Source organism: Aspergillus aculeatus, assembly GCF_001890905.1.
Source record: "Aspergillus aculeatus ATCC 16872 unplaced genomic scaffold ASPACscaffold_9, whole genome shotgun sequence".
NCBI classification, from domain to species: domain Eukaryota; kingdom Fungi; phylum Ascomycota; class Eurotiomycetes; order Eurotiales; family Aspergillaceae; genus Aspergillus; species Aspergillus aculeatus.
This window is the reverse complement of record NW_017962984.1, coordinates 706,992-729,114: the sequence shown is the minus strand read 5'-3', so window position 1 is coordinate 729,114 and position 22,123 is coordinate 706,992. Positions and strand designations below refer to the sequence as shown.

The 22,123-nt window shown below is 52.2% G+C and overlaps 9 protein-coding genes and 1 non-coding gene across 10 annotated transcripts; 5 read left to right on the top strand and 5 right to left on the bottom strand.

Annotated features, from left to right (window-relative positions):
* Nucleotides 1-1,333: 1,333 nt before the first annotated feature.
* Nucleotides 1,334-4,339, bottom strand: ASPACDRAFT_29958 (uncharacterized protein; the record flags this gene model as incomplete). Its single annotated transcript, XM_020199686.1, has 11 exons — nt 1,334-1,703; nt 1,761-1,853; nt 1,965-1,978; nt 2,022-2,110; nt 2,164-2,705; nt 2,771-2,861; nt 2,914-3,432; nt 3,489-3,609; nt 3,668-3,754; nt 3,869-3,990; nt 4,057-4,339. 11 exons carry the CDS (start codon nt 4,337-4,339, stop codon nt 1,334-1,336), a joined length of 2,331 nt encoding a protein of 776 aa, XP_020055621.1.
* Nucleotides 4,340-5,127: 788 nt separating this feature from the next.
* Nucleotides 5,128-7,225, top strand: ASPACDRAFT_52686 (uncharacterized protein; the record flags this gene model as incomplete). Its single annotated transcript, XM_020202645.1, has 5 exons — nt 5,128-5,197; nt 5,262-5,319; nt 5,381-6,511; nt 6,566-6,852; nt 6,915-7,225. 5 exons carry the CDS (start codon nt 5,128-5,130, stop codon nt 7,223-7,225), a joined length of 1,857 nt encoding a protein of 618 aa, XP_020055620.1.
* Nucleotides 7,226-7,368: 143 nt separating this feature from the next.
* Nucleotides 7,369-8,297, bottom strand: ASPACDRAFT_120517 (sterol desaturase family protein; the record flags this gene model as incomplete). Its single annotated transcript, XM_020196359.1, has 3 exons — nt 7,369-7,538; nt 7,598-8,103; nt 8,164-8,297. The coding sequence occupies 3 exons, from the start codon at nt 8,295-8,297 to the stop codon at nt 7,369-7,371; spliced, it is 810 nt and encodes a 269-aa protein (XP_020055619.1).
* An 801-nt stretch (nt 8,298-9,098) lies between these two features.
* ASPACDRAFT_t179 lies at nt 9,099-9,189 on the top strand. Its single transcript has one exon. It is a non-coding gene; the product is annotated as a tRNA-Leu (tRNA).
* Nucleotides 9,190-9,597: 408 nt separating this feature from the next.
* On the top strand, nt 9,598-10,630 carry ASPACDRAFT_30119 (CSN8/PSMD8/EIF3K family protein; the record flags this gene model as incomplete). The annotated part of the gene is made up of 2 exons (XM_020199703.1): nt 9,598-9,767; nt 10,057-10,630. The coding sequence occupies 2 exons, from the start codon at nt 9,598-9,600 to the stop codon at nt 10,628-10,630; spliced, it is 744 nt and encodes a 247-aa protein (XP_020055618.1).
* A 759-nt stretch (nt 10,631-11,389) lies between these two features.
* Nucleotides 11,390-13,229, bottom strand: ASPACDRAFT_120511 (small subunit rRNA maturation protein TSR4). Its single transcript, XM_020196358.1, has 2 exons — nt 12,925-13,229; nt 11,390-12,850 (listed from the first exon to the last, which is right to left on the bottom strand). The coding sequence occupies exons 1-2, from the start codon at nt 13,048-13,050 to the stop codon at nt 11,597-11,599; spliced, it is 1,380 nt and encodes a 459-aa protein (XP_020055617.1). The 5' UTR covers nt 13,051-13,229; the 3' UTR covers nt 11,390-11,596.
* Nucleotides 13,230-13,334: 105 nt separating this feature from the next.
* On the top strand, nt 13,335-15,663 carry ASPACDRAFT_120509 (putative prenylcysteine lyase). Its single transcript, XM_020196357.1, has 3 exons — nt 13,335-13,728; nt 13,786-15,506; nt 15,569-15,663. Exons 1-2 carry the CDS (start codon nt 13,569-13,571, stop codon nt 15,354-15,356), a joined length of 1,731 nt encoding a protein of 576 aa, XP_020055616.1. The 5' UTR covers nt 13,335-13,568; the 3' UTR covers nt 15,357-15,506; nt 15,569-15,663.
* Nucleotides 15,664-15,857: 194 nt separating this feature from the next.
* Nucleotides 15,858-17,501, bottom strand: ASPACDRAFT_29518 (glycine hydroxymethyltransferase SHM2; the record flags this gene model as incomplete). Its single annotated transcript, XM_020199646.1, has 4 exons — nt 15,858-16,821; nt 16,902-17,266; nt 17,357-17,407; nt 17,466-17,501. The coding sequence occupies 4 exons, from the start codon at nt 17,499-17,501 to the stop codon at nt 15,858-15,860; spliced, it is 1,416 nt and encodes a 471-aa protein (XP_020055615.1).
* Nucleotides 17,502-19,037: 1,536 nt separating this feature from the next.
* Nucleotides 19,038-19,661, bottom strand: ASPACDRAFT_43941 (RNA polymerase II mediator complex middle subunit MED9; the record flags this gene model as incomplete). The annotated part of the gene is made up of 1 exon (XM_020201347.1): nt 19,038-19,661. One exon carries the CDS (start codon nt 19,659-19,661, stop codon nt 19,038-19,040), a length of 624 nt encoding a protein of 207 aa, XP_020055614.1.
* A 640-nt stretch (nt 19,662-20,301) lies between these two features.
* ASPACDRAFT_43940 (2,3-bisphosphoglycerate-independent phosphoglycerate mutase) lies at nt 20,302-22,040 on the top strand (the record flags this gene model as incomplete). The annotated part of the gene is made up of 4 exons (XM_020201346.1): nt 20,302-20,332; nt 20,392-21,129; nt 21,194-21,776; nt 21,830-22,040. The coding sequence occupies 4 exons, from the start codon at nt 20,302-20,304 to the stop codon at nt 22,038-22,040; spliced, it is 1,563 nt and encodes a 520-aa protein (XP_020055613.1).
* Nucleotides 22,041-22,123: the final 83 nt, after the last annotated feature.

The window sequence follows — 22,123 nt, the reverse complement described above, 5'->3', positions numbered from 1 at the left end:
GTGGCGATGGCGCGCTCGGTTGGTAGGCAAATTGGTCTCCCCATAGTCGGGCTCGCTCTCCATCTCATGATTCATGGCACAAAGCTTCCAGAGCCAGAGGAGCAGCAGGGTTCCTGCCATCGTCCCTAGGACGATACCTGCGATGCCACCCCCGGAGATGGAATTGGGGCAATTGGAGTCATCCCGACTCTGGAGAAGGTGGATTGGCGCCTGAGGGAAGGGAGAAAAAATCAGGTGTCAATTTCCTCATTTCTTTCACGGAAGACTCGGACTCGGCCCGCCCGCGCGAACAGATCCACGGAACAACGAGACTCGACTTACCATGGGTGTGGTGGTTGGTTTCAATGTACTACTGTACGGAGTACCGTGCTGCACAATTGATATCAGAAATCAATCTCTTTGTGGTCCCCTCAATGCAAGTACAACCGAAAGAAAGTCGACTAACAGGGAAAATAAGAAGAGGGGGTGGGATTGGAACCATATATTATCATCATCATCTTTTTCTCTTCAACTTCTTGTCCATACTTTCCCGCAGCGGCTGGGGCTGGTGTTCCCATTGACGTCAACCGTACGTCTTTTGCCTTGGATCCCCTCTTACACAAACCCCCCTCCCCTCCTCTCACAAACTTCGGCTTGGCTTTCTGATCTTGATGAGCGGATGGCTTTTCCTTCCGGGCGCCTGCCAATAGAATCAATGGATCAATTGTAAGCATTGCGCACTGCGAAGTGTCTTGCGCGCATGGATGAGCTTACGTTTTCACGTGTCGGGTGTGGGTGGGGATACCGCGGGATACCTCGCTTCGCGTTACTGGTCCAACTACCGACTAATTGCTACATAGGAAACTCATATGTAATGCCAGGTGCTTTGAGCCTTGTTTTTGAGGACTGACTTGCATGAAAATCGCGCAGACGGATGGGCTTGGATCTCGTTCTTTCTTTTGTGGTTTCCCCGCATCTGTGGAAAAGTGGACTTCAAGCCGGTGTCGTTGAGATGCTAGAGTAGACTACAATCTCTGTGTGTATGCTACGCTCTCGATGTAATTATGCGTTGCACAGTCTTGGTTCTAGAACAGATCGATTGTCTATTTCGAGTCCGGATTCATTAAAGCAATGGGAGGCTAGTGGTTTACTATCATTTCGGGAGTCTATCCTGGACCCCACTTAGCGATAACAAAACACTTTACCAGGCGCGCCAGCAATCCCTAGTCAATGCTTGTGGTTGATGTCTTTTCTACGGTGCACGAAATGACATGGCTTGGGTGCGCTCCAAAAATAGTACCAACACGAACTCTGGTATGTGGCTTGTGAGGTGACCGATGCAGAGGAAACTGGCTCACAATCTCCTATGTCCCGGGGAAGGGGGCACACTGCCGGTCTCCCAAGCCGTCATGTTGGGCCCCAGCTCGAACTCGATCGTGCCCCCACGTGCCATGAGATCCTCGTGCTCGAACCAGTTCTTCGTCCAGGCCTGTCCGTTGATCCTCACGCTTTGCACATAATAGCCCTGGTCCAGGCCATTCGCGATAATCCGAAGCGTCTGGTTGCCGTTGATGGTCATGTTGAGATCCGGGAACCAGGGCGAGGCAATCAGGTACACTGGCTGGGTGACCACCGGGTAGATACCCAGCATCTGCCACAAAAGCCATGAATTCATTGCCCCTGCATCACTGTTGCCGGGGACTCCGTAGAGTGCGTCGTTGAAACTACATGGATGTTTGATTAATCGTACTCTTTGGAATATCTCATTCCGTGGTACTCACTATTGGTATCCGAGGCCCCTCGATCTCTGAACACTTTTTGCTTGCTTGTTGATGTAATTGTACAGGTAAGGCGTGGCGAAGTCAGGCTCGTTACTTAACCACGGTCATTAGTCCCACTTTGTTGTCAATTCACAAAGGGGTGTGTACCCTATGTTGATGATTGTCGTGATTCCAGCTCCATTCGGTCCGAGGCTTTGAACGGACATATTTGGCGCAAACTTCTCAGTTAGCTAGGGTCCTCCTGCAGCGGGGAAATCTTACCATTAGATCAAGTCGGGATTCGAACGTGTCCACGCCTCCCATTAGATCAACCAGGGTCTCCATGTCATGGGGAATGACGAAAGAGTATTCTAGACGTTCGGTGCGTGAGTAGACGTTCTATCATACCATGGATGTCACTCACCCCAAGGCACGGCTTCATACGTATAGTCCAGCCACTCGCACTTGTCACAGTAGCGGGGATCATATGTGCTGCTGTTGAACGTGCCGTATGAGAACCTAGGTGCCAGAAATCCTGTGAGGTTCAGACTAGAAACATCCGAATTCCATATATTCTGCCATCCAGCGGACCGATTCAGATACTTTTCCTGGTCACTAGGCATCTCTCCCGAGGCGACTTGGCTCAGCGCAAAATCATTTAGGCTGTACTCAACGGTTCTGGATATACATCTTGTGTTACGATCTTGTGAGACATATCCAAGCTCGAGCCAATCGCCCAGGGCGCCGCGCCCCTCTTTGGTGCTGGCTGAGGGGTCTGTGGGGTCCCATGTGTTGTATGGGATCACCTCCGCGTCGGTCTTCATGGCGGCATAGCCGTCGGTCCAGTTGATCGCCCCGCGGAGGCCCTTGATGTAGGCATCCGCTAACACGTTATCGGCATTGGAGCCGCCTTGGACCAGTCCATTCCAGTTTCCTGAGCGTCCATCTGGCAGGAAACCTTGGTGTCTTCAGGACGAAGAAAAATATTAGTATCACTCTTCCTTGGCCCTGCTCATATCCATGGATCATACCTCCATATATCGATCAGACCCCGAATCATAGACTCATAGTAGTCAGGTTGATATATATGGTAGAAACTAATCGTGCAGCGAAAAATGTCCCCTAATCGTATACATCAACAACAGTATTTGAATAAATTGTCCTTCATACTGACACATTGTATAAAAGTCGTCCCAGAATGGCTCATCCGACTGCCAGAGAGGATTCTCGCCAGTCCGATCGGACGGCATCAGATGCATAAAGTAGAGAGAACTGTAGAGCAGCCGCACATGCGTCATATTCGCTGTTCCGTCCAATGCAATCCGAGTCTTGCTGAAAACATCTTGGTTCCATTCTTCCACAGCCGACTGCACCGTGTCATTCAAGTCCCAGGATGGAATCTCTGATTCAATGTAGGCACGGGCCTTTTCTTCGGAGATGAAGGATACACCAACCCTGGAAATAATTTGAGCGCTTGAGGTAGTGTTCCAACTGAAGAGCGCCCCGACGCGATCATTCATGGGTCCTGATGTGGCTTGCTTATCAGTCAAATTACCGTATACTGGCTGACTGCTGCCACCGTTGGCGAAGCTCTGATAACGCGGCATCGGCTCGGTATTCTTCCCTGCGAAGGTGCGAGCTGTCTCTGCGGCTATAGAAAATTCTCCGTAGAAGTAGACTGTGAATGGCGCGCCTGGTACCCAATCAGGCTCTCCGAAGATTATAGTATTGTCGCAGGCTGACACTCACCGTTGTTCCAGCCACCCATAAACGTCCCATAGCCAGTGTAAGCCCGTCCCTCATCCTTCAATTGAATTTCGCCGGCAACGTAGAATTGACCATTGGGATCATTGGGTGACCCGGGAAGATACTTAGGTAAATGTTAGCGCTGCAGCACCTCGAAGCTACAGGCATTGTAGATGTCATACATGAGAAAGATCGACCAGTACATGCTTTTCGCCCTCGGGGAAGCTATACTGGATGATTCCAGCATGGCGAGAGGCCGAGAGCTCGACCTGAACGCCGTTCTGCAATCTCGTTGCAAAGTAGCCCACGCTGGCTGTATCATTACCGATCTACAGAGATTATGAGTCCAGGTCGATGAGTTTCGTTTCTCTCGGGCAGCATACCCTAGGCTGGGAGTAGGTCAAATTATCGAGCAGATTCACCGGGGGCGCAACATCTGTGAGCGGCATCTGGGGAATTATTCCATATTTTGGTGCACCTCCAGTACCACTTTCATGCATCATGGCTGGGTAAATTGGGAACTGCTAGTCAACAATCGAGGACCGTTGATTGAGTGGTCACGTTCACCTACTGATCGCCGTAACATTTCCATCTGGCGTCCAACCCCCATTGAGGACCGCCAGGCTCCAGTTTGCAGCCGTAGTGTCGATACCTACCTTTGCCACGCCGAAAGGCCGCGCTCCCCCCACGAAGATATCGCCTCCTCCATAGCCTTTGCCTGGAAAGGGTCCTTCTGAACCCATCAGGGCATTCACATACTGGGAGTAATCTTCCTGGATAGAAGCAATCGCCGGTACCAGGACAGATAGCAAAGCTAACAAGCAATGGCAGGTGGGTAAGTAAAGTGACTGCATACTGGGTATACTGAGTAGCTTCCAGAGGATTCTGGAGATAATGAATATGGGGCAGGAAAGAGGGGAAATTCACTGGGGTAGAAGAAGAGCTGCCCTCCAGTTATATCCCCCGCTGGGGAGGGGAATGCAGGCGATCTACGCGGAAATACTTGCATTTTATCCCTGCGACTGACCACTGATATCAAGATGATGCTTGCTTGATTTAGACTGGCACAGTCGGAATGAAGAGCGAAAGTGGTCGTGTTGTGTTTTCTTCCCCGCATTTTGATTAGTGAAGCAAGGATTCAATATTTGACTGACACACACACACACACACACACACGCACATATCAAGCTTTGTTCACCTTCTGGGCTCTTCCCCAGTATCTATAATCATACTGGAGCATTTGGAAGTTCTCGTGGTCATTTGTACTGCTGCTCTCGAAATTATATTCCGCCTCGAAGGACTTCACCCCTTGTGAAGGAAAAGACGATGTTACTTGCTTACATATGCTCGACCAGATGACATACTGTCTTAGCCCAAGCCCCACAAGCTGAGTCTAAGGCGTGAAGTTTTGGACTCCATACTCAATGCTTAACTCGAGAAACTATTTACTTGCCTATATAGGTAGTTACTTGCCTATAGGTAGTTACTTGGTTGGTTTGAGCGGATGACTAAGCTAATCACGGCTGCTGCCTTCCCAGCCGGGATCAAATCCGAATCTCGTCCCCCTTTCGCAAACTGGTCTTCATGATCTTTAATCATCTCAGCATGACTATGTAGAACTTGAATCTTTTCAGTAGCCGCCATGTTTCAGTGCTCTCATTGCGACAAGTCCTACCAAAGAAAGAGTCACCTGCTTCGGCATGAGGCGACGCGTACGCACTGCTCTCCCCCCTCAAGAGCCGGGGAACTCCGAAGCATGGAGGCTAACAAGTCCAGATACTACTGAATCTTTCTCTTCAATATGTCCCATTTGCAATAAGGCCTTTCAGAAGCAGTGAGCGCTCATTCTTGCCGAGCCCCCTTTCCATCGGTGGGTTATGTCTGACAGGGTTCAGGGAGGTCGCTCGACGACATAGTAAGATATGTGCAAGGAAGTACAATAGACCCCCACCGCCAGCGTCTAAGCCTGGCCGGAAGAAACGCTCCTGTGATGAGTGTACCCATGCCAAAACAGCCTGCGACAAGAACTCACCATGTTCTCGCTGTAAAGCCCTGGGTCGGCAGTGTTCTTTCGGAAGTGTGACGTCTTCGCCTACAACTCTCTGCTTGGCATTTGTCCCACCTTCACTAGCATCCTCGCACAGTTCACTCGCAAGCAAGAGGTCGTTTTTCTTTCTCTCACACTTTACTGATCCAGCTGTGGTGAAGGACAAGCTTGCAATCGCAGAGACAGCAAAAAGCTCTACCAAAAGGAACCTCGATGCCCTCCATCTAAACCTCGAAGATGCACTCAGCCCGTTCTACGCTATGCAGTCATTTATGAGCTCTTCTGCAGCTGCAGATATGTTCTTTCAGCCTTCTTTCCTAGCAAACCAGTATCCCGTCCTGGATCTCCCCTCTGAAGGCGCCTTGACTTCGGGGCTCGCCAGGCAATTGAATGACTTGATGGTAGAGCTGGTGGAAACATCAAACTCTATGGGCCCTGATAGCGAAGGCTTGAATAAACCCCTTAATATCTCTGGCTTAATTCCGCTATTTACAACTTCCAATCTTTCAATTTTCATCTCGGCTTACTTTCAATCCCTTCACTGGCATCTGCCGATCGTACATTTCCCAACATTTGACCCAGGAAATGTGTCAAACTCTCTCCTCATCTCAATCTTTCTGGCCGGAGCAATCTACACGACTTCTGAAGACGGGTCTGTCGTGCCACCTAGGCTACTCGACGTAGCCGAGGAGTATATCTTTCGACGTGTGGCAAGTCTGTCGACAGCATCAATCCATACCAGCCAGCTCTCTCAATTGTATCCAGTACTTGAAATTGTTCAAGCGGCCCTGATAATTGAGATGCTTCAATTTGGACAGGGAGGCATGCAAACGAGACGGCGCATTCGGATCATAAGACACCCGTGTGTTATCTCCTTGATACGATCAATAGGCATTTTCCACTACAAACGGAGTACAGCTCCTCAAATTTGCGATGAGCTCACTTGGAGGAATCTCATAGCGGAGGAGGTCCTTATACGGTGAGTACATATAATATCGGTCACTGTCAAAGACATTTATTGAGACACTGTCAGGGTTTCCTGTTGGGCTTTCCTCGCGGACGGATTTCTCACGGTCTGTTTTAACAACCATCCTGCATTGTCTATCTTCGAGTTGGATTGTGACTTTCCCTGGGACTCTACACTGTTCGAGGCCGAAAGTACATCTGCATTTAATGAGCTTGTAGCTTCGACTGATGGAGCACAGCCCCCACTTCCAACAATAAGACAGTTTATCACCCGTCTACTCGACACGGATATCGGAGATTTGGTCACATGGAGCCGGTCACTTGCAGCAGAACACCTGCTACTGTTGATGTACGGTATGTGTAATGCCTGGTTGGCCCCTTGAGATGACAGCCTCGCTAATAAAAAGTGGGATCAGCGATGCACTCCCTGGCATTCCAGGCAAGGACCGGCTTACTCGGATGGATCTCACCAAACGCTATCAAGCTCGCTGCGGATAATTGGAAACGAATCTGGGATTCAAGTGGTGACATTGTTGACAAAGAGAAGACACAGAGTCTTGGTTATCCCAAACATGCAGAAGAGCTTTGGTGGCTTCTAAATGCTACGCTCGACCGAACCGCTGGCCGGGACAGGAGTCTTCGCTACCTAGACACCGCAGCTACTGACGACTTGGGCAAGCTGAACGAGTTCATTCATAATGTTGCGGCGGAAGAAGGAACACCTTGATTAAGTAACGGTGTTCATATTAATTATTACAGTACTCATATCATACGTCTATGTACAGCATACAACAAAGCCAACACGTGCCGGAAACGCCTCGATGGTTTGCAATCCAGCTCCTTTAGACCATCTATGCGAGATCATTCCTCTTACTCGTTCTTGTGCTTCAATTCGTCGCCCTTGGCTTTGCGATATGTGCCACCCAAGCGGTCCCAGAACGTGGTGAATTGCCCATAATTATAGTTGAAGTACAGATGATGCAGCGTATGACACTCGGGTCCGTTGATCACTGCAGAACGCGAGAGGCATTCGGCATCGTCTAATCGGGTTGTCAGTTGTGATCGTGGCAGTTAACAACAAGGGAAGAGGGGGGCGTACGGATTGCGAGGGTCCACATAGTTACGAAGACAAACAGTCCCAGGTAAGCGCACTTCTGCAGAGGGAACAGCATTGGGAAGATGTGGTAGGGCAGACTCTGGGCCCAGCCATCGAAAGGGTTGAACGCATAGCTGGCGTACGGTGTCGGCACGACCCACTTGTGATGCTTCTTGTGCAAGAAACGATAGACGGAAGGATGGTGCTCCCATCTGTGGATCCAGTAAATTCCCGTGTCCGTGAAGAAGATGAAAAGCGGGTATTGAAGATACGAATATCCAGGGAAGGGCTCCTGGTTCGCGAAGTCATATAGCTTGGACCATCCACGGATTTCCAGCAGGAAGAAAGGAACAGTGAGGATGGACATGACAGGCATGGCAAATAGTCCCTGCTTGATCTCCTGTCGGATCTGCTGGTGTAGGATTCGTGGATGCTTCATCAGAGACTTGTCGAAAACAGTGTGGTACAGGATCGTGCTGCCAATGAGGTACATGAGAACACCGAATATCCTTCATGAACATCTTAGTTAGCTACTGTGTACGATGAAGCCTAAGTAGAGAACAACATACCACATGGTGAAGAATAACGACAGGGCCTGTCTCGGGAGATGGTCACGCTTCCACCGGCTCGCATTGGCATACTGGGACGCTTGCAGTGGATAGTAAAGGCTAATGTGCTGGTTGTAAGGGAATTGAGTCTCCATGGTCGCATTGCCCGGATACATCTCATAACTCGGAAGCACTGAGGCATAGACCCGATCGAAGACGAAAGTGTCGAGGATGTCAAGCAGGACGTCCATACTGGCGATTGTTGTTGTCGTTGTGCTTGGTCGAGTTTAGGGCTGGCTCATACCAGACAGGGTGGATGGTGCGGTGCTGTTGCTTTATAGGACGAATCAGTCAAATCTCGTTCCTTGCAGGTAGTAATATTGAGTTTGGGCACATGGGAGAGCTCCTGCAGGATAGGCTATGAGTTTTAAGTTACTCTTGATTTATATACGGGGTTTACCTACCTGGTACTCTTCGGCAATTCCCTACGCGGCGATTCCCTACCGCGGGAATTCCCTACCACGGGAGCCCGGGTATTCCAGTCAGACCACTGATTAAGGGGCGACGAACGGTGGCGTGGTGATGATATGTTTTTTATCCCATGGTTACTGGTGGGTTATATGTGATAGCCAGCCATTGATGGTAAAAGGGGTGTCTACTCTGAGTCCTACCGCACAAAGTACTACTGCATTGTTCACAGGCGGTTACCGAGCAGGCCCTTGTTGACCTGTATTTATATGTTATTCCCAAGTGCCGCCTACCTCACTACAACCACCTTAACTGTGCCTTAATAGCCTTAAGCAGCACTACGATTGATTGAACAGTCATGGAGCCAAATATGTGAGATGGCCCAGGCAAATAGTCTATTGTCTTTACTGAAGCTATAGTGATAGGTACAATGTGCATTGCTTACATCTTGTATCACGCATCTAGCCGAATCATCACGTATACCAAATGGCAAGATGGCCGAGTGGTCTAAGGCGCTAGTTTTAGGAACTTCCGAAACACTAGTTCGAAAGAGCGTGGGTTCGAATCCCACTCTTGTCAAGAACTTTTTGTCCGTGTTCATTGAACACAATGCTGTTGTTTCAATCGCTTTTTGCCAATCGTTCTTTTTTTTTTTGGCCTTTCTGAAGCACCACGTAGCCGGCTCAGCGTCATGTCGTGCCTTCTATGTCATATGTTACAGTCATCAAAGGGTCATGGTTGTACAGCGCATATGCTTGCTTATTCGGAGAAACTATCCGCTCTCGGTGTCTTTCCGAAGGCATGCCCGCCGCACAGCGAGACAATCACGAAAAACCCACCAAAAACCGACAGGCAGAGGGAAGCCACACCAGCCAGGCCAGATTCAATCCCGCGCTTTCCACATTCTCATACCCCTCTCCAACTCCACCTTCTTCACCCCCTTCCTCCCACCTCTATCCTCCCCCCAAAAGCCTCTGTATCGTCAAAATGGGTGTCACCTTCGACAAGTGCGAGACCCGCCCGGCCAACATCGATGCCATCCTCAACGGCCTCGACCGATACAACCCGGAGACGACCACGGTATTCCAGGACTACGTCGCCCAGCAGTGCGAGGACCGCACCTTCGATTGCTATGCCAACCTGGCCCTGCTGAAGCTGTGAGTGTCTGTCCCTTCTTTGCCCATGCGCCTATTATCCTACACACTGCACCTCCTTCCCGAGAACCAAGCGCTCCGACGCGGGGAAAAGAATAAATGGTTTTTATATGATGAAGAAAATCTCATTTACAATCACGTTTCCTATTACCTGACACCCTATCATGGGGCATGTCGAGATCTCAATGCTCCTGAAAATGAAAGCCATCCAAGCTTCTACTCATCGCACACTGCATCGCTTAAGTTTTGACGGTAGCTAACACGTTCCTCGAATTGTCTTTGATTCCAACAGCTACCAGTTCAACCCCCACCTTCTCCAGCCCGAGACCGTCACCAACATCCTCGTCAAGGCTCTCACCGTCTTCCCTTCTCCCGCTTTCTCCCTCTGCCTTGCTCTGCTCCCCGCCCACACCCAGCCCTTCCAGTCCTCCAACCCCGAAGCCCAAGCCGCCGCCCAGACCTCCGACTTCGTTGAGTCCGTCCAGAAGCTCGCTCGTCTGTCTACCCTCCTGGAGTCTGCCCAGTACGCCCAGTTCTGGTCCACCTTGAACTCCGACGACCTGTACGCCGATTTGGTTGCCGACGTCGCTGGATTCGAGGAGCTTGTCCGCATCCGCATCGCCGTCGAGGTCGGCAAGGCCTTCCGTGAGGTCAACGCCGAGGTTCTGGAGCAGTGGCTGGACCTCCGCAGCCGTGAGGCCCTCGAGAAGTTCGTCGCCGAGGTCTGCAGCTGGGAGGTCGACGGTGCCGTCATCAAGGTGCCCACCAACAAGGAGAACGAGGCCCGCAGCGAGGTCAAGAGCGAGCGTGTGGGTGTGGATATGTTCGGTCGTGTCATCCGCAGAGGTTTCGAGCAGGCCGCATGAGCGGAAAGTCCTCAAATATCATTATTTCCAGGATTTGCATCGGATTCCCCGCCTTTTGAACCAACCAAAATCGCAACCTTGACGTCTTGTTCAAATCTCGTTTCTCTTTCGGACCGCTTCTTCCACCCTTCACATTCTTGCTAATACTTTTTTTTTACTTATGTTTCTCCTTGTGCCTTGAAGTTGATCCCGGGCTCTCGATCTAGCCCCGTTGATCATTTTCAACGTCTCATTTCTTCTCTCACTTTTCCTCTGTTCCATCTGTGAAAGGTGTACCGAGAGGAAAGAAGGAAGAAGGAAAAACCGGGACAGGCATGAACCGAACTTCACCTATGACTTATGAGTCATGAAGCTCCCAAATAAGATGACGATGAAACCCATGGGAAAGAAAAACGGAGAGGGTTAGACCAACATGTAGGGATTAGAAAGAGACGGGGGGACTGGGAAGTCAGGAACCTGGCGCAATCGGCGTTTCGAGTTTTGGTTCGCTGCTTCGCGTGTGTTGATTACCATCTTCGTCATCTACATCTAGATGAATATGTCTCGCCTGCTGCAACGGTGCCTTTCCATGCTCTCAGTTCTTACCCCCAAGATATCCTTTTTATTCTATTGTAAAGCAGAAGGAACAAGAGGGCGAGGAAAACAAAAGGAAATCATTTCAAAAATCAAACAAATGTAATTCAGTAGCATTGTCTGTCGCACTGCCTTAATAATCAGTGGACTGTGGATGCATGTATGATTAAATAAACTTTTGAATTTCCAATGAGGCCTAAAACGCTCAATGGCGTCTATGAACATGGTAGAGTATGTATGTATGTATAAATGGTCATCATCAACATCAAATTATTCATGGGTAAAGCGTTGGGAGGTAGGTTCTGATTTTAGACCTTACACCCTTATTGTCTTTTTTCCCCATTGTGGAAGGGGATGCAAAAAAGAGTAGAGCGGAATCAATCGGTCAATCAATCATTTCGCCGCCTCCTCCCACTGCACACCGGCCCACTCCTCACGATAGCCCACGACCCCGACCTCCTTCGGTCCACAATCCCGGCCACACACGGCCAGCATGATCGTGCCCCACTCCATGCCGGCGTCCCCGAGACCGACGCCCTCCCGGCCGTCCTCGAGCACACTGATGGCGTGCGGGACGAGCTGGAACTCGAACACGCGCTCGCTGCCGCAGTACTCGCAGCGCGGGATGCGGCTGGAGACGGACGGGCCCTGGCCCCCCGTCGTCGTCGTGGTGGCGATGTGCACGTTGGCGGGCTTGTGCGCCAGGACCTCGTGCAAGCGCTTACCGATGGCGTCCGTGTGCGAGTAGAGCAAGGGGTTGCCGCGGAACTGGTACCGGAGGATCTGCTCCGGGTTGTGGCCCAAACGGGTGGAGAAGCGCATGAAGGCCTTGTCCAGTTCGGACTCGAAGGCGTCCTTGAGGTCGGCGCCCCCGCCGCCGCTGCCGGTGTCCTCGCTGTTGTCGATCGTCACGTTGTCTGGGATCGTGGGCGTCGAGGGTCGCGAGAGGGTCTCGTACTCGGCATCGAGGTAGAACCGCGGGTACGGGGCGGGAAAGTCGGATTCGGCAGGCCACGGGGTGACGGGGCCGGAGGTCTCCTCGGGGGGTGTGATGGTCTTAAATGATGCGGCGGGCGGTGGGGGTGGGGAGGAGACGCGGACTTTGTCGGCGAAGGAGTCGGAGAGAGTGTTGGCGGTCGTCGATGCTGGGGTGGATGTTTTGGCGACTAGACCTGGAGATGGGGCGGGTGCGGCGAACGGGTTGGTGTTGGTGTTGTTGCTGCCGCTGGAGAACGGGTTGCTACTTGCACCAGCTCCGCCGGAGGAGAAAGGGTTGGCGTTGGCGGAAACACTGCCTATCAGGGAGGAGGATCCGAATAGACTTGCGCCGAGATCCGGTTTAGGAGCCTCGTTCTTCGTCTTCTCCTCTTCCTTGGGGGCATCGGTTGGGATATCCACTTCTTCTTGTTCTTTTGCGGCTCGAGGCTGTTCGCTCTTCAGCTTGCGGGTAGCGCGCAGAGCTCTGATACTGCCGGGTTTGCGGTTGCAGGGTTTTCTGGGACAGGCGAAGATGTACAGACGTCGCTCGTCGTCGGGGAAGTCGTCAGGGAGATCACCGTGCAGTTCGAGGAGGAGAAGCATGGGCGAGTTGCAGACTTTGCATTTGGCGAATTCCCCCGGAGGCGGGGTAGCGTCGTCGAGCCAGGTCTGGGGCAATGAGACTAGTCAGTGAACTTCTTCTTTCGATGAATTTATGTGAAGCGGTGTCATAGGAGATGTACCGGAGTTCCACCAAGGTGACTGATTGAGTCTTCTAGAATCTCGTCTGCTGCGTAACCCAAGAGCACGCCGGTCTCGGTGAAGTCCCCCTCATCGTCGAAAGATGAGTCGCTGTCATAAGGGTCCATGATCTGTGGGGTCAGGTCGGCCAAATGTAGCAATATCTGAATAAGATGATATGCGCGGTCGTAGCGAGTATGTGCAATTGGCTTCGAGCACAATGCAATGGATCGAATGTCCTGTACGAGGCAAATGAGCGATGCGATGATTTTTGGGCAGCTGGGAAAAAAAAGCCGGTAGAAAAGCGATAAGCGATAGAGGCCCGGCCCCAGGAACCTTAGCCTAATCTGGACTAGCGCCATTGATATGGCTCGATGCATCACCGACGGAGTAACTTGGGTACAGCTTAACTACAGCCTACCTCTTCTGATTCTCTCAATCCGTCTTTCTGTCACTGTCAGATGTCTCTCATCACTTCTGTTCGCGTATAATATTCTGCTGAGTTTGGCTGTGTCTGTTACTGAGTAGAAAAGTGCATATCTCTGTCTGCCCTCGAAGCGTCACAATATCATCCTCGAGGGATTTGGTCCCCTTGTGCAAGCACGGAACCCATCTCTACTCTAATCCATTTAAGAACCTTGCTATCATGAATTCCTATCCTAAGCGTCCATCCTTTGTTTACCTCCTATATACTCAGCTTATATGCTATCTCTTCATTCTATGCTTCATTCCTGGCAGCAATGCCGCTAAACAGCAATTCTTGAGCTCGTTCGGAGAGATAGCTCCCAAGAAAGTCGCGGTCATCGGTAACTACTACCATACTCCATTGCAATCCAAGCTTTGATGACTGACATCCTAGACAGGAGCTGGAGCTGCAGGATCGTCAGCTGCCTATTCTCTCCGCAAATACGCTGATGCCCAACATGTCCCTGTCAACATCACTGTCTTCGAGCGCTCTTCGTATGTTGGAGGCCGCTCCACCACGGTCAATGTCTTCGACCACCCGGCCTACCCGATTGAACTGGGGGCCTCGATCTTTGTCAGCGTCAACTACAATCTGGTGAATGCATCCAGAGACCTGGGCTTGAACGCCCGGAGCGCCAGCTATGAGCGACCCCGCGAGACCGACGACACGATCGGCATCTGGGACGGGGACCAGATGGTGTTCGTGTTCAAAGACACATCTGGCTGGTGGAACCTTGCCAAATTGCTTTGGCGATACGGATTGGCACCAGTCAACGCCTACCGACTGATGAAGTCGACCGTCAACAAGTTCCTGCAACTCTACGACGGACCCATGTTCCCGTTCCGGTCCCTCACCCAAGCCACCGAGGCCATTGGGCTCCTGAATACCGTCGCCGTGCCCGGGTTGGAGTTCCTGCGACTCAACCGCATCTCCGATCTCTTCTCCCGCGAGATCGTCCAAGCCAGCACGCGCGTCAACTACGGACAGAACCTAGGCCTCATCCACGGCCTCGAGACGATGGTCTGCCTCGCCACCGACGGCGCCATGGCCATTGAAGGCGGCAACTGGCAGATCTTCGACGGCATGCTCAAGGCCGCCGGGGCCGACGTGCGTGTGAATCACACCGTCACATCCATCAACTGGGACGCCCAAGGCCCGCAACACCGTCCCACTAGCCTCACATTCAAGGCCAGCAGCACCTCTTCTTCAGCTCAGACCGAAGGAGAAGAATTCGATGAAATCGTCATCGCCGCCCCCTTCCAGTTCACCGACATCACTACTACCCTACCCCTCCAGAGCACCCCCGACGATGTCCCCTTCGTAAAACTGCACGTAACTCTCTTCTCCTCCCCGCACCGTCTCTCGCCGGCCCACTTCAACCTCCCCGGCCCCAACGCCCCAGAAACCATCCTAACCACCCTCCCCCACGACCTCGACCCTACCGTAGGCAAAGCCGAAAAGGGCGTCGGCCCCGCCGACTTCTGGAGCATCAGTACCCTCCGCACCGTGGTTCCTCCTCCTTCGGAATCCGAAGACGACCAACCACAGCAGGTGCAACAGCACTACGTCTATAAGATCTTCTCCCCCGAACGCCCTACCGCCTCCTTCCTCCGCTCGATCCTCGGGCTCGCGGACACACCAAAGGGCCAGGGGATGAAGGAGAATGTCACCGCCGCGTCCATCGAAGACCTCCCAAAGCAGGACATCAGTTGGTTCCATGAAAAGGTCTGGCGGCCTTATCCGTTCGTCTATCCGCGAGTGACCTTCGAGGAAATCGCGCTGGCGCCCCACGTATGGTATACCGGGGGCATTGAGAATTTCATCTCGACGATGGAGACGAGTGCGTTGATGGGGAAGAATGTGGCGGCTTTGATGGTGAAGGAGTGGGAGGAACAGAGGGATAAGGCCGAGGCGGCGATGGGGTCAATGGGTTTCAGCCAGTTTGAAGATGGGAAGGTTGAGCTGTGAGGTGTAGACATGACTTGGAGAATAGGTCAGAAGAAAGAGCACAGATTGACGGATGGCATGAGGAGGACCCTGGAAGGCATTAACTTACTGGAACTACGTATAAACGACCCGATAGAGTGCTACTGCCACTGCTACGATATGGAAACACATGTGAGAAGTTGAACTTCATGAATTATTAACTCTGAGTTATCTGATACTGATATTAAACTCAGTCAAGGCGGTTAAAGCCTTTAATTTTCCAACCACGAACTTTTCCGGTCCTGTTGAAGAAAGTGTTGAAGAAAGCATCCTGGTGCTTATTTTTTTTCTCTCAAATCATTCACACATGCTCATGCATATCCATGTCCCGTGACCCGCGTAAGGTTGAAAAAGCAGTCCTGTATAAAACCCCTGTATAAAACGACACACCGGCTAGATGTTGAACTCGAAAACCAAAACAAAATAATAAAAAGAAGATGTGGTATCATATTGTTGAAGGCTACCCCGGAGCAGTGATCACACTTAGACGGGGAGGGGGAAGGTGCTGGCCCACTGGGCAATCTCCTTGCGGAGCTCGAGGATCTCGGGGACGGTCTCGGAAGCAACCTTGGCCTTGAAGTCCTTGAGCTTGTTGGCACCCTGGGGCAGCTCGCTCTGGACCTGCTTGCAGATGTTGATGGACTGGTCAATGTAGCGGGCAATGCGCTTGAAGTCATCCTCGGACATGCCACGGGTGGTCATAGCGGGGGCACCAATGCGGATACCGCAGGGGGTGAGAGCGGACTTGTCACCGGGGATGGAGTTCTTGTTGCAGGCAATGTTGATCTGCTCGAGGACAGCCTCAACACGGGCACCGTCGAGGCTCTTGGGGCGGAGATCGACGAGAACCATGTGGCTGTCGGTACCGTCAGAGACGAGCTTGTGGCCCAGAGCCTTGAACTCATTCTCAAGGGCCTTGGCGTTCTTGATGACCTGCTCCTGGTAGAGCTTGAACTCAGGGGAAGCAGCCTGCTTGAGGGCAACGGCAAGGGCAGTGATGGTGTGGTTGTGGGGACCACCCTGGTGACCAGGGAAGACGGAGAAGTTGATGGGACCCTCAAGGTCGTACATGATGTCCTTGCCGGTCTTGGCGTCGTGGCTGCGGACACCCTTGCGGAAGAAGATCATGGCACCACGGGGACCACGGAGGGACTTGTGGGTGGTGGTGGTGACGACATCGGCGTACTCGAAGGGAGAGGGGATAACACCGGCGGCGATCAGACCGGAGATGTGAGCCATGTCGACGACGAGGTAGGCGCCAACCTTGTCGGCGATCTTGCGCATACGCTCGTAGTCAATGAGACGGCAGTAAGCGGAGGTACCAGCGACCAGGATCTTGGGGCGGTAGAGCTCGGCGTTGGCCTCAAGGGTATCGTAGTCAATGATACCAGTCTCAAGGTTGACACGGTAGGGGAGAGTCTCGAAGTAGGTGGAGACAGCGGAGATCCTGCAGGATAGACGTTAGCAGCTGACTCAGATCGACAAGGAAAAGCTTGAAAAAAGCTTAAAACAGCTTTGGAGACGTACTTGCGGGCAGGAGTCTGGTAACCGTGACTCAAGTGACCACCGTGGGGGAGGTCGAGACCCATGAGGCGGTCGTGGGGGCGCATGAGAGCCTGGTAGACCTGGAGGTTGGCAGGGCTTCCACTGAGGCACTGCACGTTGACACCCCACTTCTCGGAGTCGAGGTTGAAGGCCTTGAGGGCACGAGCCTGGCAAGTAAGCTCGATGGCATCGATGTGCTGGTTACCACCATAGTAACGGGCACCGGGATAACCCTCAGAGTACTTGTTGGACATGGGAGAGCCAAGGGCATTGAAGACGGCGTGGGAGGTGAAGTTCTCCGAGGCGATCAGGACAATGGATTCACGCTGACGCTGGATTTCTTTTTCCTGTAGACTTTCATGTTAGTATTGTTCTTAATCCTTGGTTTCTTTTTATATAGAGGAATTGAAAGGCAGGGATTGAAAAACAGGACATACCATGATCTGAGCGATCTCAGGGTCGGACTCGACGAGAGACTTCTCCATTTGCTGCACCGATGAGTCAGTCAACTGCTTTGGTTCATTCCCAGAGACATGAAGTACTTACGTCCCGGTGGGACTGGGGGAGGGCGTAGGTGGCCATTGTGCGTGATGTGAAGATGGATGAGGGGATGGGAAGGGAGATAGAGGAAAGAAAAAGATGGGATGAGGAGGGAAAGAAGAAAGAGAAAGGAAGATTGAAGAACGGGGGGGGAGAGGTAGAAGAAGAAGTAGGAAGATCTGGCGGGGTGGGGGGGGGAAGAAGATGCGGCGGACTGGGTCGGGAAGGGAAAAAAGTTGCCTCAGGACGGAGGTCACAGACCAATCTTTCCTCCTTTCCTCCTTTGAGCCCCGCAGTCCGAACTGGACGGGAGGCAAAAGAAAAAATGATTCCCACTAAGAAAAATCCGGAGGCGGTCGCAAGTCCGGGAACGACATCGGAGCCGTGCTTGCGAAAACCCGCCGACTCCTCCGTGGGTTACGGAGTCTTTGTTCTACGCAGTGTATGCTTTTAGTCGCCGCTATTATTCATCGCCTGCCTCAATCCTTTCTGCGTCAAAAAGTCAATCCTGTAGATTGCACATCGTTTCTCTTTGATTGGTGCTCCAATACGACATTCCGAATAAATGAATTGTCTAGATTTAAACCAAACCGTCAAACCGCCAAACCGCCCGAAAAAATCGGTTGCTAGTAAAACCACGGTCTGACTCACCGTCGCAAAGTATCCACTGGAGCTTGCTCGCCGAGCAAGCAAGCAGCACCACTAATTCAAATCCCCGATGGATACTAATCGGACCAGTTTACGTATATGTAGTGCATTATTTCCGACTATACGAAAGCCGAAGCTGGATTCCAGGTCACGCAAGCAAGCCTTACAAGTAGAGATAATGTTCACAAAGATTTAAAAGCTTCATCAACTGTTTTTCTGGGTTTACGCAGACGTCCGTTTCACGCAAAGCTCAAAAAAGAAACTTCAATTCACCCTTTCGTCTGCCATCAGGTCAATGATGACTCCGAAAGTCCTCCCTTGCAGACCAATTCCACCTGATGTATCTGCAGGTTTCATCCCAATGTAGAATGAGGACCGTGGAGGCCAGAGGCGGGGTTGTCAAGCATAATGGACAGCACTTCCCACCTGCAGGATTGCTTGAGAGCAGCTTTTTTGAGAGCAGCTTTTGTGAATCATTGTTCAGCCACTAGCATGCTGCTAGCATGGCAAACGTAGGTGAGGGTCAGGACGGCCATGGTGGTAAGTACTATTCAAGTATCGGCAGTTCTTGAACAGCTGCAGTGGCAAATTATTGCCTTGTATTGCTGTGGCTTCAGGTAGAGTACGCGGGCCTCTTCATTGCGCAGCGACGTTCAAATCAACAACACTTTGAGTCAATTGACCGTGTCAACAACCAGGGGTTCCGATGATCAGGCTACTTTGCAGTGTGCTGGGCCACTAAAACCAGCATCTGTGGAATACCCAACCCAGCAATCGACATGATTCACTTGGATGATCCAGCGTGCCCAAGTATGCATGCTTGATACTAGTCACCTGCGAGAAGAAGCGTCCTGCGCCCATGGTGATGACCGAAATCATGGCAGTGCTCCCGCCATTGTTGGTGACCATATTTTCTATCCCTCAGAGCCCTCAAGGTTCAGTGATTCTAGACTTTCCCGCACTCCGAGGACTGGCTCTCCGGCCAAAGTCAGAGATGACTGATTTGAGCTTTGCGATACGGTCCTCGAGCTCCTGGATTTCCACCTCCTGCTCTGCCACAGAGCGGTCGACATCTGGCAAATTCTCCACCACTGCCTGCGCCTTCTGGATTCGGATCTTGATCGAGCTGACCTCGGTCGGGAGATCTTTGATATCGAGCGGTGGAGGTGCATTCGATCCCAAGGCTGCAAGTTCGGCCGAGGCGGAAACCGGTCCAGGTCCTGCGGATGGAACAGTCACCAGCACTCCAGGGTGGCCGTGGCTTTCATTCCCAGGCTGTGAGTGAGACTGGCCAGGAGCACTTGTGGGTTGTCCGACCGGGCCCGAGCCTCCACTGTTGACTTCGGCGGCTCTGACACCATTACCAGCTGTCCCGAGGGATGCAAGCAGGCGAAGCAGAAGACCGTGCAATGGCGGAATGATATCAAAAGTCTGCGGGGGCGGGAATGGAACCGCTTGAGGTGTAATGGGGGTGTCCTTCACGATGGGGGTTTCGGGCGCGGAGAATGGTGGTTTCGCTGCGGGTGTGAAGGCCGTGGGGGATCTGGACGCCATTATCGGAAGAGAAGAGGACACCGGGACGGCGAGAGTCGGCTTAGTGTATTCTTGCGATGCAGTATGAAAGACTGACAGCAGGAGTGGGAACTGAGCCAGAGACGAAATATGGGGCCCCTTATTTCGGGTTGCTGGGTAATTGTTTAGGGAAGAGCCGGAACGTGGAGGTAAGTTTGTTGCGGGCGGACGAGACCGGCAGGAGAAAGGAGTGCGGGCAGCGAGCAAAATCGAGCAGTGAGCAGTGAGCAGTGAGCAGTTAGCGGTTAGCAAAGGAAGTGACGTCGGGAAGAAAACAACCCCAAAGCGTCACCGGGAAGAAAAAGCCCAAGGAAAAGAGCCCCTCCCCCTCAATCCATCATCCCAACCCAGTTGTTTTCACCGGGCCAGCCTTTTTACTCCGGTCTCTCCACCTACTCTTCTTCCTCTTTCGTTCTTCCTTTTTCCTAATTCTCTTTTCCCTCTTTGCTTCAATTCCTCTTTCTACTACCCCTTCCCAATTATTCAAGTTCAAGTAAGTATATGTCCTTTTCCCACTCCCCAATCACGATGCTTGGAACTATACGTCGCTACTATACCGACCTTCCTTTGCCCCGCCGTGGAATTCGCTGACCATCCAATTTCCATTCAGCATAACTTCACCATGGTTAAGGTTGATCAGAAGGTCGCTTTGAGTAAGTCATTTCTCTTGACCACTCTATACTAAATCCATTCGACTAACACTTCTGCTCAGTCGTCATCGATGGCTGGGGTGTCGCCGGCCCCGACTCCCGCAAGGACGGTGATGCCATCCTCGCCGCAGAAACCCCCTTCATGTCCGGCTTCGCCGAGGCCGACTCCAAGACTGCCCAGGGTTACACCGAACTCGATGCCTCGTCCCTCGCCGTCGGTTTGCCCGAGGGTCTCATGGGCAACAGTGAGGTTGGCCACTTGAACATCGGTGCTGGTCGTGTTGTCTGGCAGGACAGCGTCCGCATCGACCAGACCCTGAAGAAGGGTGAGCTCAACAAGATCGACAACGTCGTCGCCTCCTTTAAGCGGGCTAAGGAGGGCAATGGCCGTCTGCACCTTTTGGGTCTGGTCTCCGACGGTGGTGTCCACTCCAATATCACTCACCTGGTCGGTCTGCTGAAGGTTGCTAAGGAGATGGAGATCCCCGAAGTCTTCATCCACTTCTTCGGTGATGGACGTGATACCGATCCCAAGAGTGCCGCCAAGTATATGCAGCAATTGCTTGACCAGACTAAGGAAATTGGCGTCGGTGAGATCGCTACCGTCGTTGGCCGCTACTGGGCCATGGACCGCGACAAGCGCTGGGACCGTGTCGAGATCGCCATGAAGGGTATCGTCACCGGAGAGGGTGAAGACAGCGAGGATCCCGTTAAGACGATCAACGAGCGCTATGAGAAGAAGGAGACCGACGAGTTCCTCAAGCCTATCATTGTCGGCGGCAAGGACAGACGTGTCCAGGGTACGTTTTCACTTTTTCTTCGTGGCGTGGATGAATAGGCTTACTGACGGATAATGTTCGACAGACAACGACACTCTGTTCTTCTTCAACTACCGCTCTGACCGTGTTCGTGAGATCACCCAGCTGTTGGGTGACTACGACCGCTCCCCCAAGGCCGACTTCCCCTACCCCAAGGACATCCACATCACCACCATGACCCAGTACAAGACCGATTACACCTTCCCCGTTGCTTTCCCCCCTCAGCACATGGGTAATGTGCTGGCTGAGTGGCTTAGCAAGAAGGACCTCAAGCAGTGCCACGTTGCCGAGACCGAGAAGTATGCCCACGTCACTTTCTTCTTCAACGGTGGTATCGAGAAGCAGTTCGACGGTGAGGTGCGCGACATGATTCCCTCGCCCAAGGTTGCCACCTACGACCTGGACCCCAAGATGAGCGCCAAGGAGGTTGGTGAGAAGATGGCCGAGCGTCTTGGTGAGGGCAACTTCGAGTTCGTCATGAACAACTTCGCTCCCCCCGACATGGTCGGCCACACTGGTGTCTATGAAGCTGCCATCGAGGGTGTTTCTGCCACCGACAAGGCTATTGGTGTCATTTACGAGGCCTGCAAGAAGAACAACTACATTCTGTTCATCACTGCTGACCATGGGTGAGTTGTTATCGTAATTCTGATTGATACGACCCGCTAACAATCCCCCCCAGAAACGCCGAGGAGATGCTCAACGAGAAGGGCACCCCTAAGACCTCCCACACCACCAACAAGGTTCCTTTCATCATGGCCAACGCTCCCGAGGGTTGGAGCCTCAAGAAGGAGGATGGTGTCCTCGGTGACGTCGCCCCCACTATCCTGGCTGCCTTGGGCGTTGAGCAGCCTGAGGAGATGTCCGGACGCAGTCTTTTGGTTAAGGCATAGATTTAGTGTATAGAGTATATTTCAGGTTTCTAGATACGGCGATTTATGAAGCGATGAATCTTAATGGAGCGCCCGAAGGGCAT

Bases quoted from the DNA above. Each gene is read 5' to 3' on its own strand.
- ASPACDRAFT_120511 (XM_020196358.1), bottom strand. From the start codon at position 13,050: ATGGACCCTTATGACAGCGACTCATCTTTCGACGATGAGGGGGACTTC. The intron at 12,851-12,924 runs GTACATCTCCTA...TCATTGCCCCAG, and splicing joins GTCACCTTGGTGGAACTCCG to ACCTGGCTCGACGACGCTAC.
- ASPACDRAFT_120509 (XM_020196357.1), top strand. From the start codon at position 13,569: ATGAATTCCTATCCTAAGCGTCCATCCTTTGTTTACCTCCTATATACT. The intron at 13,729-13,785 runs GTAACTACTACC...CATCCTAGACAG, and splicing joins CAAGAAAGTCGCGGTCATCG to GAGCTGGAGCTGCAGGATCG.